A 17,606-nucleotide genomic window follows, 5' to 3' on the forward strand; every position below is an offset into this window, starting at 1 on the left:
GACTATGACAGCGTCACTTGTGAGCCAATACAAGCTTCGATTGAAAAAATGTGCTTCGGCTCCGTGGATTTCTATATACGCCACCACAGAAACTTGTAGGTATAGTTCGAAGAATCTCCACTGAAAAATCCGCGCATGCCCTATCACTACCTTATCTAATAGCATCATATAATATACAAGGAGAACGGGCTTATATATAGCATACTGTATGTTTCATATCAGATCATTGGATATGAGAGTTATGGGGCATATGAGCTTTCTGTCAATAGGGATGGCCCATGAACAAGAGCACACGTTTCAGAACCAGGCCTGTCAGTAGATACTAATGTAATTTAAAGGTGTAACTAAGGTACCGCCGTCTAGAAAAGAGGCCATAAAAATGGCACGACTTATTGAACGGACGCACGCCACTGTCAGCGCCTGTGTCAACGTTTGCTTTAGCCAGATGTATTCGACCAAGCTCTGTCCAAGGTCTTTCGCATTGCGGAAGCACATGCGCTGCTACGCCCTAGTATTGCGGTGCCCAGTAAGGTCAGGAGCTGGACCCGTGCACCTAAAGTGGAACGGTGAATTTTCTGATGCAAAATTTCAGCATGAGGCACTGAAAACTCTTTCCCATTCTTGCTAGGAAACGTGTTATGGCGCTGCTGTTACTCTGATTAATACGCGCTGTGTGACCCTAGGTAGCGTACGCCTCCCCGCAGCGTTTCGAGTTAAAGTGAACAAAAGCATCAAGCAGTCAGCATTCGAGTAACCAAGAGACATTCAGAGCATTGGTAGAAAAAGTAAGAACTAGATTTACACGACCGGATCGGTTACAGGAATAAGTAGCGATACAAGGTAGGCTGATAAGTTTTGAGAAAGAGAACGAAGATTAAGGATGTGTGCACAAAAATGCTAGAATGAAAAGCATCTATAGCATACCTGGGGCGCTATAACGTAAAACTATTCCAAACTTTCCTATTCCAGTTCTGCAATCAGCCCACCGCGATTAGTCAAAAACTTTTTTGCACCACCCCCACTTCACCTGCCTGTCACGCGACGTCACGAAAACCGCCTTAGCTCCCCATCTGATATGACGTATAAAAACTGATTATGTATAATTTTACCGAACAAAAGAAAAATTGTTATTTGTGATTCGACGCCTTTTTGCCTTTAGCTCTCGGCTATTGGTCAAAAGTTTTCGGGCTGCAGCCACTTAACCTGCCTCTCACGCGACGTCACAAAACCGCAAAACCTTACCGTGTCAAAGTGACGCGTGCGCGTTAAAGATTCATTAACATGCCGAACAAAGCTCAATTTTCTTCTGAATAGCCGCAGGCTGCCCCGTTCCGAAAGGAATAAAATATGGCTGCCGCCGATCGCTCCGGCACTGGCTACTCGGCCCTGCCGGAGAGCATGGGTTAATTTGAGTGAAATAAAACTTTTTGCGAACTTTCGGCACGTTTACGACTTCGTTCTGTCAACTCATCTTTGCTTAGGATCCGTTTTAGCGTCATTTTTAAGATTTCGTTGCATGCCGCCGCGATTGTCGACGAGCCACCGCAAGGCAAGCTAGAGAAAGCGGACCAATCGCAGACGCCGGCACAACCTTCTTCATCCGGTTATCGATATTCAGTGCAGCGGCTCGGTCCCAACGGATCCCTCTCCACTTGAGCATGCTCATCGCCTCTTGTGAGCCAATTAGATAAGACAAGCCGCTCAGTGCAGGCAATGTTATTCGTTTTTCAAGCAAACAAAAGTGACCGCCTATGAACGAGGGGAACATTTGATTGGTTTGTTCAGGCAACCTTGCGGGTGACCGCCCGATGCTTGCGTTGACGGTTACGCAAATGTGACGTGAGGAGATTGGAGTAAAAACATATTGGAATAGTTTTACGTTATACGGCCCCTGATTAACTCAACCAGGCAAGGTGCGTATTTTTCGCCGCCCTGTTTCAAATGAGATGCCAATAAATAATGATTGTCGTCATCAGTTTTCCGGCAAAGCTTAAGCGCTGGTTGACTACAGAAGCCATCCATTACCTGCTGTCTTAACTGCTGAAGATTTATCCTGCTCAACGAAGAATTTCTAAGTTTAATTCGTTGAATAGTGTCATGGGAGGTGTCTCGGGTAAATTTCTGAAGAACTGAAGGTTTTGTTGGGGCAAATCGCGGGCGTTGTGTTGAGTTATCCGGGAGAGACATTTGGCGAGAATTCACCGAGGCACCTGAAAACTCTACCGTGCGCCATCGCCATCCTAAAACGACTAGATATTTTGGGCGAAAAAGTATGAAAGAAATGACCAAGAGCGAGCGTGCTTTAAATTCGCAGCATGAATACGGGCTGTTCTGTAAACCCTCACGAGGGCCTCTACTGTTTTTTTTAACGCCTGCGCTCAAAGCAGATGCATCCGCATATTCTTTCTGTGTAGCCTGGTGGAATTCCCAAAATGAAGCTATGAAAAGAAGACGTCCCATAAATTGGAAACTGACAGGTTGCAGCCGTTGGTTGGCAATGTTGCGTCGTGTAACTGATCCCGTTTCGCTTTACACATTTCCGTACACAATTATGTACCGGCAAAATATAAACACAGGAAATGGAAGGTTTTGTGGCAAGTGAATGAGAGTACTGTTGTATTTTGTATACAATCTGCAAAAAAAAAGAAAGAAAAGAAGAGAGTGCCGGTCACTGTTTCAAAACATTTTTTTTTTCATGCCCATAGGCTCACATGTTCAGACTTCACTTACATTTTGGGAACATAGGAGGTGCCATGCATTAAAAGGTTCTTTTCAATTAATCAGTTCTGGGGAAGCTGCCAAGGCGTAGGAAGGTTCAGGAAACGCGAAATTGTGGTCCCTGCGACTGTAGCACGCAGCTACCAAGAAAAAGCATACGGGTTTCCTTTGTAACTTCGTGCTTACACGTGGATGACACTCTTCTCTTTCAATTACGATCCTATACAGTATAGCCCCATTCATGGGTGCCTTGCCGTGCCTTACAGTTTGCGTTTTAATTTGAGGATGATCCTAGTTCAATTCCAGGGTCAATACATTGTCGTCACAGGACATGCGGGCGTACGCATGGCGTCAGCGTATGCATGGTATTGGGGCAAGCTTTCGAAACGATTTCTCTATAGATAGCCGTATCATACAGATGCGACGGGCACAGTGTAGGTCTTACCAAACATATATGAAGATATAATCACGTGATATTATTAGCTTTTATTGTTTTTGCACAATAGACTTCCCGTCACCGAACGTTAGGCGTGCAACATTTCTCTTCGCTCTAACAGAGACTCATATGACGGGTTCTGTCCAATAGACAAGGATACCTTGTCTCCCACGTACAAACCAGTCAGTGAAACACATACAAAATACTTTTTTGTGCCTAATATTTTCCTTCTTTGCACTACAACAACATTTCACGCTGTCTATGTGCTCCCCGCGTGATGAGCTATTGCCCATTGGTAAAAAATGTCGAAATATTGACTAGGCTGGTCATATTTACACGTAGTGCTTAATTCTCATGCAAATAAAGTTCCTGCTTTACACAGTAGAAATCATCCGAGCATAATGTCAGTCTGCACCCCACAAACAACCCAAAAGCTTTTACGAGCATACTACACTGCGGAAGGACAGACAGTAGTTTTGGTCAGAAATACGACAAGGCAATGTAATTCGTGTAGCCAGGTTTGATTATAGCCAAGAATTACACGCAACCTTGTAATCATGATAATGAACCCTTCTGACTATTTGTAGAAACAGCACGACATCACGCTAGAACCGAGCACCCTCGTCAAAACTGCGAGCAAGTATGTAACATATTTTGTTTGATGTCTGTTACACGTTGAAGGATAGGCTCCACATGTAGCAAATGACAACAGAAAAATGTTGCCTCGTCTATATGAGTAAGGTAGATATAAAAGGACAGGATTCGCGAAAACTTTCATTGTTCCAGCCACCCTCTGGCGGTTGGTGCTTCGCAAGCAATAGTTCAGAGAGTACGTAGTTTAATGCACAGGAACCGCTTACCTTTGTCGGCATCGACTTCAAGAGCGCGTCTCACTGAAAATGAAGATAAGCACAAGTTGCACGAAAATCATCCTCATAAACCTTGAGCAGCTTCCTAGCTGTCAAGGCTGCCGCTGCAATAGCTTCACATTTGTGAGACGGCCAGACGACCAGAATCACAAGGCGGTGGCCGGCAGGCTTGGTGCTTTGGAACACTTTCTATGTAATGAAAAGCATGACATTAGGCTCGAAGGCAAGGAGCATCAGGGGAAATTGAGCTCGATGCCCTGCGAAATTCTCTCTCTTCGCATGTACGGTTCAGTGAAACAGCAGACTAAGTATTTTTTTTTATCCTTTCAAAAAAGACGAATTATGCCAAAGGAAATTGCCCTTGGCATGAATGCGTTCTCTCCACATTTCTAGGAGAAAACAACAACGTCAAACGTGATCTAGTCATCGTTGTAGCAACGGTAGCAATAACCGTTAATTCTCTGCGCCCTCATATTTGGTCTGTGATCTAAGATCTGCCACGCTTGTGAAGAAGGGAACGACGCGCACAAGCCCAAAAACAATACGAAGAAAGTTTTACAAAGAGAGAGTTTTTATTGCGATAGCGATTATATGGACACTCCAGGCGCATTTCTGCCGTCAGCGTCGCCGTGAGGTTCCCTATGAGAGAAAGCGTGTGAGGGTGAGTCTATTTCCTACGCCAGTTTCGGTGATGCTTCGACGTCTGCGGGTAGATCGCCTCGGTGGTTCTTTAGCTGATTTAGGTGTCGTTTCCAGGGGCTGTGCTCCACTTCACAAGCCATGATCGGGGATTCAAAAGATTCACGAGGATACACCGGCCCTCGTCAGGGCCCTTTCCGAATTGTTTCACCAAGACGAGTTTTGGCTGGAACCTTCTGTTCTTGGGCAGCTGTTTGTTTTTGTCAGCTGTTTTACATTTTTCGGCAAGAGGAGATCAATGAGCATCCACAGCTCGCGCCCTGACTTAGCTCTAGCTGGTGTAACTCCAGTTGTTTTGGTAGGCCGTAATATGTGGCCGAAGTAAGAATCGCTTAACTCTAGGTTCAGGAATCATGAGGTCTCTCGGGTTATTGCTTTCTTCAGTTCACCAGCAAATCTTTCCGCTTGGCCATTTGTTGCGGTGTGAGAGGGCACACAATTGACGGCCCGGATTCCGTTGTTCCTACAGAGTTATTGAATTTCCCCAGAAATAAATGCTCTCTCGTTAACTGGCATTACCTTGCGATGTATGACAAATGTCGCAAAAAGTGATCGCAGCTCACAAACGATGCTGCTAGGGTGTGTTTGTTTATATAGTGAGATCAAACGTCGTTGACCTGACATGTAGTTGCTGGTAGGCTTGTGCTGTGTTCAAAGCCAATTAATACGCTGCCTCCTGGCAGGATGTTGAACACATCTTCAGTTGTGGGCAGGGTGTAGGAAGCCTTTTAGTACTTTCGTTCACATTCCTGCGGTAGTCACTGCAGGCACGCCGATTTTCATCGTTCTTGCGTCCCCACACGAGCTGAGTAATCTAATCGGAGTTTTGAGTTCTCTCCCAAATCCCATACTCTGCAAACTTCTCGATCAGGGCTTCAACTGCAGAGCGCAGTTCAAATAGGACAGGGAGTGCGTTCAAGAGCTTGAACTTCGCTATTTCGGCTAGTTCCAGCTGCACTCGCGCCAAGGTGTGTTCTGCGATTTCTTCATAGAAGACAAAACGATATTTTTAAATCATCTGTGTCAGGTTGACACTACCGGTTGTACGGTGAGTGACAGTCACTGCCTTTACAGAACTTATAGCCAGCTGCGTCCCAGTAGGTTGCGATGATATCATTGGACTACAAGCGAATGCAACTTGCTTGGCTTGTACTTGAGGCACCCATTCACCGTGGCAGATCCGAGTACACCGGCTAAGCAATTGTTCGGACTATGTGCGAAGATGAACACCTTACGTATCAAGCTGAGGCGGGTTCGTTAGCCTGGTAGCGCAATGTACGTCATATGGCTGGCCACGCTGCAAGCCGCATCTGAGCCGACCTCCAAAGTCACTGCTCTGCCATTCAAACAGACTGACAACGTAATTTTCGGTGCAGTCAACTCCCCTGTTACAGCGTTGAGGTCACGGAGCATGACAGCTGTTGCACGATTTTGTCGTGTCGCCAGCGTTCTTCCAGTCACTTTTGAAAAATATTACACTGGTAGACTTTCTTCGTAGCTCTTTTCATTTTTTATGCACGCCTTCTCCAGGGTCCTTTTCCTGGACAGTGGTTACACGAGACTACCTACAACTTGCATGTGTTTGAACGGCGCCATTAATAACAGCGCCAGGATCGCTCACGAGCTGTCCATTGGCTTGATTGGACAGATTTTATAGCGTTTCCTAAAGCTCCACTCTTGGAAGCCCTGTTAATTCGTGGAAGCCCTGTTAACTTCAGGTAGGCTCACCATCACTTATTGATTAACAGCAAAATCGGCGCGAACGGCGAGATCAAAAGCCTTTTTAAAAGTCAGATCTTTTTCCGCAAATAAATGTTGGCTGGTGGTTTGCGCCACGTAGACGACGCACGAGCCGGTCGCGGATCATCACTTACAATGATGGAACTGTGGAAATCCCCACCAAAGCCCCTCATGTAGTTGTTGACGTCAACGCTGACGCAACATTCCCGTCTCACGTCGGTGTTGTCGTTGCCCGAAGCGTCGTCGTTGCTGTCGTTTGTGGTCGACCGAAGTCCTACAACGTAGTTAGCTTTCATAGCGCTATTACGCAGTTGTTCACAAGATTCATCCAGCCACTTATCATGTTTCTGGAACATTGCTCGAACAGCCTGTGGTGAAAGCGTTCTTCAATTGCTGCGGCAATTCCGTCGTACCTAACCGCGCATGGCGTGCTTGGCTGTACTAGAGCAGACGTAATACCATAATTTTTTTTATTATTTATTTATTTGTTTCCACAAGCAAGGAGGTACATGGTTGTGGCGGAAAAACAAGGGGAAAAAAGCTGCGGAGAAGCAGCTTGACTGGCCCCAGGTTCCGTTTACAGTGGCAGCAGCAGGGCAGGTGGGAAACGGTAAGGGGGAAAAAAAAGAGAAGAAAAGAAGGAAAGAAAAGAGAGAAGAGCAAAAAGCACTAAGGGCAAAAGATCACTAAGTACAACGGTACACAGTCAAGATTGGAGGAACATATCACGCAGATTTTTCGCGGAACAAGTCAACACATCGATATTGCATCTGGTAAGATCATTGAGTAGACTGGGCAGCCAGTAGCATAACATTTGCTGGCCATAATTAGTCCGAAGTTGAGGAACACACCAAGTCTCAGGAGCTCGAGTTGTGTAGGGGGTTTCTCGTTTTGTGAGATTAGCGAGAGAGCTGAGGGCACCAATATTTTTCTCATATCTTCTGTAGGTTGTCAACAAGCGCAGGTTTATTAGGGCAGGCAATTTAAGGGTTTTAAGCGCGCTGAAAAGAGGAGCGGAATGAAAATCACGAGGCTTATTACAAATGACACGAAGAAATTTCTTCTGGATAACAAACAGCTTTTGAATATTTGTGGCTGAAGTTGTCCCCCATACGAGGCAGCCGTAATTTAGATGACTGAAAAAAAGTGAGTTGTAAATCAGCAATTTAACGGATTGCGGGAGGTATCTAAAGGAAAAGAAGTTCTCACCACAAAGCTTCAGCAAGTGGCCCTTGTTTGTGGGGTCGATAATGCCATTCACTTTGAAGAAAAACTGCAGGTGTCCGATCCACGACTCCGACGAAAAGCCGTTGAAATGTGGCATACCGAAAGAGGCGTGCGCAGACATGTAACCCTGACCTACCGCAACGTAAGCTCAGTTTTACCTCGTCGCCAGTATGACTACCGCACCGACCACGCTGGATCACACAGCTCTACTCTTGACTTCTCCCGCCAGAAACCAGACAAGGCGGCTGAATTCCATTGCCATATCAGTCGTCATCTGCCGGCGATTATCAGAAGCATCATCAGGTCTGGAACACCACGGCATGTTCCGCCACCGGCGCGACATCTCGCCCCGTGCACGAGTGTCACGTGACCGTGCACGCAACACTGCCACGAACACACGAACACCACAATTAAACGTATCACTCACCGTGCACCGCAGATGAAGAATGTGTGGCGTCATTTGACCCGGGCGTCGGTGAAGAATTCGAGTGGTCCGGCGTACTTGAGTCCACTGTGCGCGAGATTTCTGCAAAAAAGTACAGCTTGCGTTATTTCACGATTCCTGATTTCAACTACACGTAGAATCACGCTCTACACTTTAGCGATAATGAAAGCATTTGTCGCACTTTTGAACGTACTTGAAGAACCTTGGAAGTGGGGGGGGGGGGGGGGGGGGGGTTGGCCGGAAAGATCACTTCTTGAATAAGTCTGTTAGCCGCAATGTTCCATAGAAGAATTTCACAGCCACAGGCTGTATGCCAGCAGGATACCGCCGACTTCGTGATTTTCAATTGGCACAGCAGCAATGACAAAAACTGTCAGGTGCTCGATTTGTATTGAATTCCAATGCAAGCCTTATCGCCGCTTAGGTAGCAGAAAGAACTCTGTACTGCACAGATAATGCAGCGTTCTGAAGCAAAATTACTGAAGGAAAAACAAAACATATTTCGTCACCTTGCTATGTTTTACAGCATATTCATCTGCGTTGCATACAGCTGTGGTAAATTCAACGCTGTTTCATTGCGACTGACCATCGGCGCTTTCTTATTTACATCATAAGCTTGCATTATTGTGCAAAAGAGATTTGAGGCTTATGTCTTTAATGTCCTTCCCGGGGAGCCGAGTTATTACTTCAAAGTGAGACTACAACTCGCCAGCCACGTACCGGACCTGTTGCTGGGGTAAAGCGGTCGAACAAGAAGCGCGGCTTTATGCCCCGTTAGTGCAACGTCATCATGCCAAGGTGGAACCGCGGCTCGCAGCGACACCTCGCGTTTCGTGCAGAATGTGTACAGGCGTCCGTGATCGCGAGCGGGAACAGCTATCCGGCGCCGTTGTTCGACCACTGAAAATCGGTGTTACAAACCGCAGTCTGAGCCACGAATGGAATTATCGCGGTCGTCGTTCCGCTCTACAATTGTTCAGCCGCCTTGCTCAAGCAATGTGCGTGATTTGAACGGAGATCTACGGAAAGAGTCGGTCCTCGATTGTTTCGGGCCGCCGAGTTGCGGCAAGTGCATTGACGTGATGGAGCTCAGGAACACACTACTCAGGGTCGTCTAAAAAAAAAATATCAGCCAACATAGAAGTAGCGCATGCAGACAAACCAATTGAATTTTTCGATGCCATAACCTTTTATTGTTCACGCAATGAACCCCGTGATACTGGAGTGCTTGCATAGCCATAAAAGAAAATTAAAAATGCCGAATAAGCTACAGGCGTATGTAATGTCGCATCAGTAATGGGAAAAGTGCATCCGATACATTTACTTTGTCTCTGTTTACAAAAACAGATAGATCTCTCGCGACAACGATATGTAGAGCATGCTGTATGGTTGAACACAAAGAAACTCAACCGAGTGCAGAGACTTCATCATTTCGACTCCTCACTTCAAAGGCGCACAATTTACCCGCATCTAATATTAGGGCCCATAGCGCTGTGGACATTTCATAAGAAAACCGTCAAGCATGTCAATAGCCGCCTAATGTTCGTGTATTCATTTTGGAAACAAATGTGACCATACGCTTGTTGAATACCTCGGAAATTTGGCTATATGCTCACTTGTTGCGAAAGAGAATATTCTGCTTTGGGGGACGGACTACAAGGGCATTGCTATTCCTTCGATGGGACATTGTTGTTACGATGGGAATAGTGATGTTTGCTTCACATGTATTCGCGTACTCGCACGTAAAGCTTGTGGACCAGCAAGCAACGGAAACCATCCCTGGGTAGCAGCGCGGAGCAACGTGTTTTTTTTTTTTTTCTTGTGTTGGTGTGTTGGGCCAGGTGTCCTTAAGCTTGCCAGTTTATGATCACGTTAAGGCTCTCAATAAATGAGGAGTTCTTCCTGTGCTTAAACCACACCTCCCGTAAATGAAAATTTCTTCCGTAAATTGTTTCGAAAATTCCACATGGCACAAGAATATTTTGCACACGGCGCCAAGTACGAAATGAGATAAAATGTGAAAGCGACATGCATTCTGCATGTGACCTCTGCATAATGGATGAATCGATTGGCGTGGTTCTGGCCGCGAAGCATGTTGAAGAAGTCACACCGTGTGATTTATTTCGCTATAAGCTGCGACTACATCTATGAGTCTTTCAGCAACTCTCGTTCTGCACATCAAAGCATGACACTCTAAATTCGCTCAACTTCGACTGTAGACGTCGACGATAGCGCCAATTTCTAAGCGTCGTATTATACATTATTGTCATAGGAATTATGTGTGCCACTAAGAAGCAGTCATGTCGTCGGCGCCGGCGCCGTTGTGCTGTCACCGCATTGGCGCGCATGCGCGGTACGCGCATCGAGCGTTACGTTTCCAGAAACATGCAGTGCGTTAGGCTGCGAAAAGAACGGAACTAAGTGTGTGCACCGTCACGATCCACTCAGTAGGCTTTTGTCGACGTTCTGGCTTCCGCTGCTGGCATGAACGCGTGCGTTTCACATACGTTAGTGTTCCTGCCTGACAGGATATATCGGGCTAAATGCACCGAATCCTATCTTCGGGCGCTCACAAACGCCGACGGTGTCCCTTCGGCCTCATCTTGTGCACCATGGAAGTGCGACACCTGCATTAGCATGTACTAGATGGGGAAGTAGGTCCAGCGCGGGCTCCCCGCTGAGGCTTCTTTTATGGAAAAGTTGGTGGCGCCACCGCCGCCTTCAGCTGAATGAGCCGTCTTACGCGCCGGCCACACGCTTGTTGCGTCGGGGACCCTACCGCCGCTGTACGGAGCTTTGACAGGCGTTTCACTATGCTGCATCTACTTTTGATACTCGGTGGCAGAAACACTGATTTTACTCCCCGCCGCTCTGTGGTAAATAAAATGGATAAAGAGCGACGAAAGCAATGTCCACGACGCAACAACGATGGTGCGTCGAGCAAGCACCGGCTCAATTTCAGCGTATTTGAATCGCCCTCGGTGCTTGCTAAGGCATCCGCTGCACCCAGTCCCCCATTCCAGTGCAGTCGGGCTGTAGCGCCGCCAGCGGTGCTCCGCATCACGCCAGCTAACGGCGAGGAATGGCGCGATCAAGGGGCTCCAGCCAGCCTTCTGAGACGTCTCCAACAAAACGCTAAACATTGTCTGCTTTCAATGCTTCGCCTTTGAGAGAAACAGACAATTTTAACAGTAATCTCCGCTTCTTGCCAATATCAGGCCCCTTGAGACGATAGTTAGCGGTGCTACAGAAAAAGAGAGAATAAAAGAAGTATCTCCTTTTAAAAGGACGATGAAATAGCAGCCATCTGGTAGGTACCTACCTACTGGCGCAGATGTCGTGACTGATGGTTGCACATGACCACTTTGAGGAACTGCATATTTAGTGTAGAAGCAAAAAAAAGAAAAGAAAGAATGTTGTAAAGCAGGCAAGAGAAAACACAAGCAAATGATGTGCTGGGCATAAGGGGGGAGGGTTATTTTCTTAGACTCGGAAAACGGTCAGGCTGGTATGAATGTTCAGCGCAATATTTCTAAACTTAAAGCTGCGTGCGCTGGCGCAATGTAGGTAAAATAAGCGATAAAATAATGCTCCTACATGTACATAATTTCCAGTCTAAGGTGCGATTCCCACAAGCTGCTACAAAAAAGATAGGCAAATTAAGCTTCAGTGTTCCCCATGAGAGGGAGCTACAGGTGGCAGCACCGTCGCCGCGTTAGCGGTTGGCGGCACACGATGAAGTATAAACGGCGGAACTTTGGTGTAAAGGATTTAAGTCCAATTTTACGGTAATCAAATGCCTTGATGGCAACATATGAGCCTGCAATGCCGAAATTTCACACGAAGCGCATCGAAAACTTACTCTTACCTGAAAGAAGCTGAACGCTTCATTCAAGCGGCGATGGACACTCAGGCCAAACAATGTGTGTTTCGGTACTTCCTTGGGGCTGTTTGTGCACGTTTCGCTGGCGTTCCCATATTCTACTAAAATTGCTGTACACCATAATTATTACCACATTCTCTGGGAATCTTGTACTGGTTATAAAAATGTCAGTATCTCGGTACAACGAAGTCAAAGCAGCAAGGTAATGCGCACTTCCTCATCATATGCAGGCATACATCTCGGTTTCCTCTTTACTTTAATTCGCAGCGAAATGCAGACGGTTAATGAGTTGAAGTAAACAAGCCAGGTCACTGCGAGTGACAGCACGTCCGCAGGATCTCTACGTTGTTTCAGACGAGAGTATTTTGATAGCAGTAACACTTAAAACGCTTAAGCGCAAAACTAGCCTTGCGTCGTTCAGCGCAAAGTAACACTTCAGAAGCCAATATCATCAGGTTGTTTTATTTTAGGTAATGATGATCGCTGTTTTCTGTCAAGCTAACAAATCCACACTGAAGAGTGACAGCAGGAAATTATAGGAATGACCTTTAAACTAAGTGATATGGCGTCCTCCGTTTAGGGGCTGCTGTCACACATGAACCTCCACTAATACCCTACATATCAACTTTGTTTTGCAACAGCAAGTCAAAGCGCGAAGGTCCCTCATTTACTTGCGAGTCATGCCCTCGTCTCATTACCTTACCTCACCCAACCTTCACCCCCCGCCCAACCACTCATGAAAAGAACACCTCAGGCCACCGCGTAACCACTAAACGAAGGTTATGTAAGGATCGCAATAATCATGGTGCAGTTACCGTTTCACGACGCCATAATAAGTGATCGCTAACAATTCTGTCTTTTCCCTTTTTTTTTTTTACTGATGAGTGATGTTCACGCCACCTTGTTAATGTTGCGTATTATTACAGATATTGCGCAATTGCAACACATCGCGAAAAGTCGCAAAATCGCGGCATTCACGGGTCGCTGCAACCACTTGATTTCTTAAAAACGAAGGAAGATACTTTATGTGGTTTACTCGAAACATGAAGCGACAATAAAATTGGTACGATTGCGGCGAATGGAGGGCGCAACGATCACACATTGCGCGGTCGATGTGTGCAGATACTAGAACTTACAACAGCGGAAAGATGACAGCACACACCTAAATGCTTTTGCGCATCGCCAAAAAATGCGCACCAATATTTGAGGCCGTACTACAACCATGCAAGAAACAGTCTTTAGATACATGGCGCGCCATACCGGCACATATAAACACGCAGGTTGTAGCACATGACGCAAGGCGCAATCCCTAATATCCGTGGTTCAACCAGTGCCCGCCAGGTGGCCTCTTTGCTCCATTTTGCGGCCAATAGCAGATCTCTTTTGCCGTGGCCACTTAAGAACATTTTCCTTTATGCCCTCAATTCTTATAGCCGTGCACCCACATGTACGAGAATTATTTCACCACATGGGTCCAAATTATTGCTCGTGGCCCGCAGGACGACTGTGCGGACATTAATTTGCCCTAATAATTAATCACGTAATGTCTATAGTGTGTCTATAAAGTGCATACGCATAAAAAAAATTTCATATGAATTTATATTTGGCTGTAAGGATATCTGCATTCATAAGACAGTTTACGCACTTACCAGCACTGTGAGTCTGCCTGCCTGTCTACCTGTAACTGTTTTCCCGCGATCCTGGGTCACTGGGTAATCTATAGGCCAATGGTTAGAGCATTGAGCAGCTGTGCTGAGAGAACCTAATTTGAAACCCGCTACTGGACCAATTTGGGTCACTTGGTACGTGGCACTGGGTGTGTGCCGCTCTTCAGTGACGAAGAAAACGGAGAGAACCCCTCTCATGATGAATGCCGACGTTAATTTCCATTAGCGTTCAAGCACTTTGGCGCCGAAGCCTATAGCGGCCGCCGAAACTCTTCCTCTTTGAGACGTGTGCCGATACTGTGGAACTTACTTCGCGAATGCGACTAATTGCGGGAGACTATTGCGGATGGCGCAACGGCCGCGCACGCATGAATCTCGAAAGAACGATGCTCACTCGTCGGGATTTGCTTCAAGACTTAATGTGTGTTTTACAAGATGCATAAGGCGACGGTGAAGTACGCGTTTATAAACAGAAGAGCAAATAAAAAGAATCACCGACCATTATGATACTCGCTGATTCAAAATTTTAGCGCAGCTCAATTCGTGTTTTCATATCGCGTTATATACTGAATGGCATGGAGAGTCTGTCTTGTGCGGTACATTGCAAACGGAGTGACGTTTGGCGCGACTGCCTAGCTAATCGGGAGGTCGCGGGAGGCAGCGCGTGGGTGACGTGTGAACGCGATTCACAGCAAGCCGCCGCAGACAAGCCTCCGCTCATGCAGCGCTTTGTTTTCGTACATGATATCGGACTACGGGCTCGTCGCACGCCAACGGTGAACAGATGACGGTGCGCTACTTTGGCCCCATCTCGTAGAGGTCATCGCCGCAGAGCCCGTCTTGCTCGGCACCACGCTTTTCTTCTCACACTTTCGCCATTAGCCCTGGGAACGACCTATAGGGGCGCTGCGAGCGCCGCTCGCAGCATGACGTCATCATCATGACGTCAGCATCGCGCCTGCCGTCTGCTGCAGTTCGGGTGGTGTCCGGGTGCATTCCGCAGTGTTTCCGTTTGTTCGCCCAAGTTCCCTATGCTTGCATACTTATGCACGGTCGTCTCAAATATATTTTTACACTGTCTTCTTTTGCAAAAATTAAAGTACTTACTTCCTAGACGACAACATATGCATTCCGCAGTGTTTCCGTTTGTTCGCCCAAGTTCCCTATGCTTGCATACTTATGCACGGTCGTCTCAAATATATTTTTACACTGTCTTCTTTTGCAAAAATTAAAGTACTTACTTCCTAGACGACAACATATTTCTCAAAGTTAACGCTGCAGTGCGAGCCGAAGAAGCTCAGACCAGCCCATTGCGAGTTTTTCGTTCGTGGATCTACACTTTACAGTGGTAACTCACGTGAATATTAAAAGCACAACCCCAAAAACAGTACATAAGAATGCAGTTAGCATATCATGCCTGACGTGATGCAAGAAGCACCTCACAAGCGCTGGCTATATATGACTTCCGCAACATTTACCTTGATTTTAATCCGCTAAAAGATGTTTGCTCACGAGAAGTAGTTCATGGTACAATATCGAATTTTGCATTTCTTCACAGTTACACTTGACAGTAACACGAGAACTTAACACTCCAGTTTAGATTTTACCAGCACCAATTGCTTCTTTAACTGCTTCTCAAAATTAGGCTGCTCTTCACCGTTAGCTTTAGGCGGCTGTAATTTCAAGGAAAGGTAATTGAGCCTTAGGAATGTTTGCAGCGTACAGAACGGAATGCACCAATATTTATTCCCTTTTCCGTGCTACACGTTCGACAAGTGGACAATTTACTGGTAATTCTTGATGTCTGAACAGACACGAAAAACCTGTTTGGCGAACTGACACAGGCTGCTCGGCCCAAATGTTTGAGTGAAATATGCCTTTAGACCGTATGGCCTGCAGCCAGAAAGAAGCCGAAGCCTCATTCATTAGTAGTGTTGAAGAATCCAGTTAAGGATATTGTCAACATCCCCTATTGCGTCGATTTCGCACGCAACAGCGGCAATGGGCGCACGCTTCAACGTTGCCTAATTTTTGCCCAACTACTTTGCAGAAGCATCCGCTGTGCTATCACCGTCACCTGACCTACGGACCGGATAAGAAGCTACTGGCTCGGCGAAAGTTGCATGGCACCGACAGCATCGACGACGGACGCTGTGAGCGTATAAAGGAACGGACCACCGGAGGCCCTGACATTTCGCACGCAGCAGCGGCAACGAGCGCACGCTTCAACGTTGCCTAATTTTTGCCCAACTACTTTGCAGGTTGGTTGCTTTTCGGCCCTTCTGTACTATAAGTTATTTCTTGTGCTACCGTTGCTGCTGCTGCTGCCGCTGCCGTTTTCTCTGCAATGTCTAAGGAAAGCTTGATAGAGTGCCTAAAGTGTCATGACCAAGTGTCTGAGGGTGATTTGTTCAAAACGTGTGCTTCCTGTGATTACCCTTATCACCTTGGAGATTGCTCTGGCCTTAGCGCCTCTAAATTCCGCAAACAAAAGGACTCTTTGAAAGCTACTAGGAACTGTGCAACCTGTGTAGTGGCTAGTAGTAGAAGCGCATGGTGTCCCTGGTGAATCAAACGCCTCCAACATTGAGCGCAAACTAACTGAGCTTAACGATAAGTTTTCCATGCTCCTTTCGCTTGTCGCAAAAGTAGACGCCCTTCCTGAACTGGTCACGAAAGTGACCGGCATTGAATCGTCACTCGCTCTTATGTCTGAAAAGTACGACCAAAAAATGGACGAACTTAACAAACAAGAGAAGGATGTTACTTCCCCGAAGAAGTGGGTAGAACGCATTGAATCGGGTACCTCGCCAGTAGTTGAGCAAATGAAGCATCAACTGAATGACCTGGAGCAGTACAGCCGACGCCTGAACATTGAAATTCACGGTATTGTAAAAACTGAGAATGAAAACTTGCTCGAAAAGATTAACAACCTGGCCCGAACACTGGAACTGCCCGAGATAATGAGCTCCGACGTTGACGCCCTTCACCGACTGCCAGCACCGCCCGGTAAAGAATCTGCTGTAATTGTTCGGTTTCGTTCAACCACCCTTAAGGAAGCGTGGTTACAGAGCCGCTCTGTCCTTAAGTTAAAAAAGCCTAACATGCGTATCTTTGAAAACATGACTGCTTTCAACAAGCATCTCCTGTGGCTTGTGCGAAAGAAGGCGGAAGAAAAATGCTACCGTTTTGTGTGGCAAAAGAATGGGCATGTGCTTGTCGGTAAGGACGAGGGCGATGACATCATTCGTATCCGTAACGAACATAACCTCGAAAAAATGGTATAGGTGGTTAAGCCTTTGTTCTTAAATGCGATAGGGATTTCCAATGCCCGTCGCAAAGGATTCCTGCCGTTATCATGATATCGCATCTTTCTGCAACGTTGTATCTGTGCAACCGAAGCAATCAAGTTCTTTTTCTTATTACCATTTAAATGCGCAGAGCTTAAGGAATAAAGAGGACGAACTGCACTCTTTTTGTCTTCTGTACACTACAATTTCGATGTACTGGCGTTTAGTGAAACGTGGTTTACTTGTGACTGGGATGTCTTACATCTCGATGGCTACACTTGCGAGGCACTATGTAGAAAAAACAGGAGGGGTGGTGGCGTGGCGCTTTACATCAAAAATGAATGTTCATATAATGTTATACCCGAATACTCTGTTGTTAATCCAGATTTTGAGTCCCTTTTCATCACAGCTAACGTATTCACACTTGGAGTTATCTACCGCCCGCCCTCTGGATCCTTAGAAGAATTTTACCGCTTTCTTGAACCAATGTTGGAGTATTTTTCATCTTTCACATCGGCAGTAATTATTTTAGGGGATTTCAATATAAACATTTTAAACCAAACGGATTTAGTTACAGAATTTGTCCATATTATATCGCTAAATGGTTTTTCGAATGTTATTCATGTTCCCAC

At 46.3% G+C, this 17,606-nt stretch overlaps 1 protein-coding gene across 1 annotated transcript in view; it reads right to left on the reverse strand.

The window, feature by feature from the left end:
• Window positions 1-17,606, reverse strand: part of LOC142574183 (uncharacterized) — an 86,570-nt gene that overhangs the window by 16,953 nt on the left and 52,011 nt on the right. The window contains exons 10-12 of the mRNA XM_075683333.1: window positions 11,457-11,507; window positions 8,117-8,215; window positions 4,015-4,047 (exon numbers count right to left, since the gene is read on the reverse strand). Of these exons, the coding sequence (XP_075539448.1) occupies window positions 4,015-4,047; window positions 8,117-8,215; window positions 11,457-11,507 (183 nt within the window). The remainder of the gene's footprint in view (window positions 1-4,014; window positions 4,048-8,116; window positions 8,216-11,456; window positions 11,508-17,606) is intronic.

The sequence above is a fragment of the Dermacentor variabilis genome, chromosome 3, assembly GCF_050947875.1.
Source record: "Dermacentor variabilis isolate Ectoservices chromosome 3, ASM5094787v1, whole genome shotgun sequence".
Taxonomy (NCBI): Eukaryota; Metazoa; Arthropoda; class Arachnida; order Ixodida; family Ixodidae; genus Dermacentor; species Dermacentor variabilis.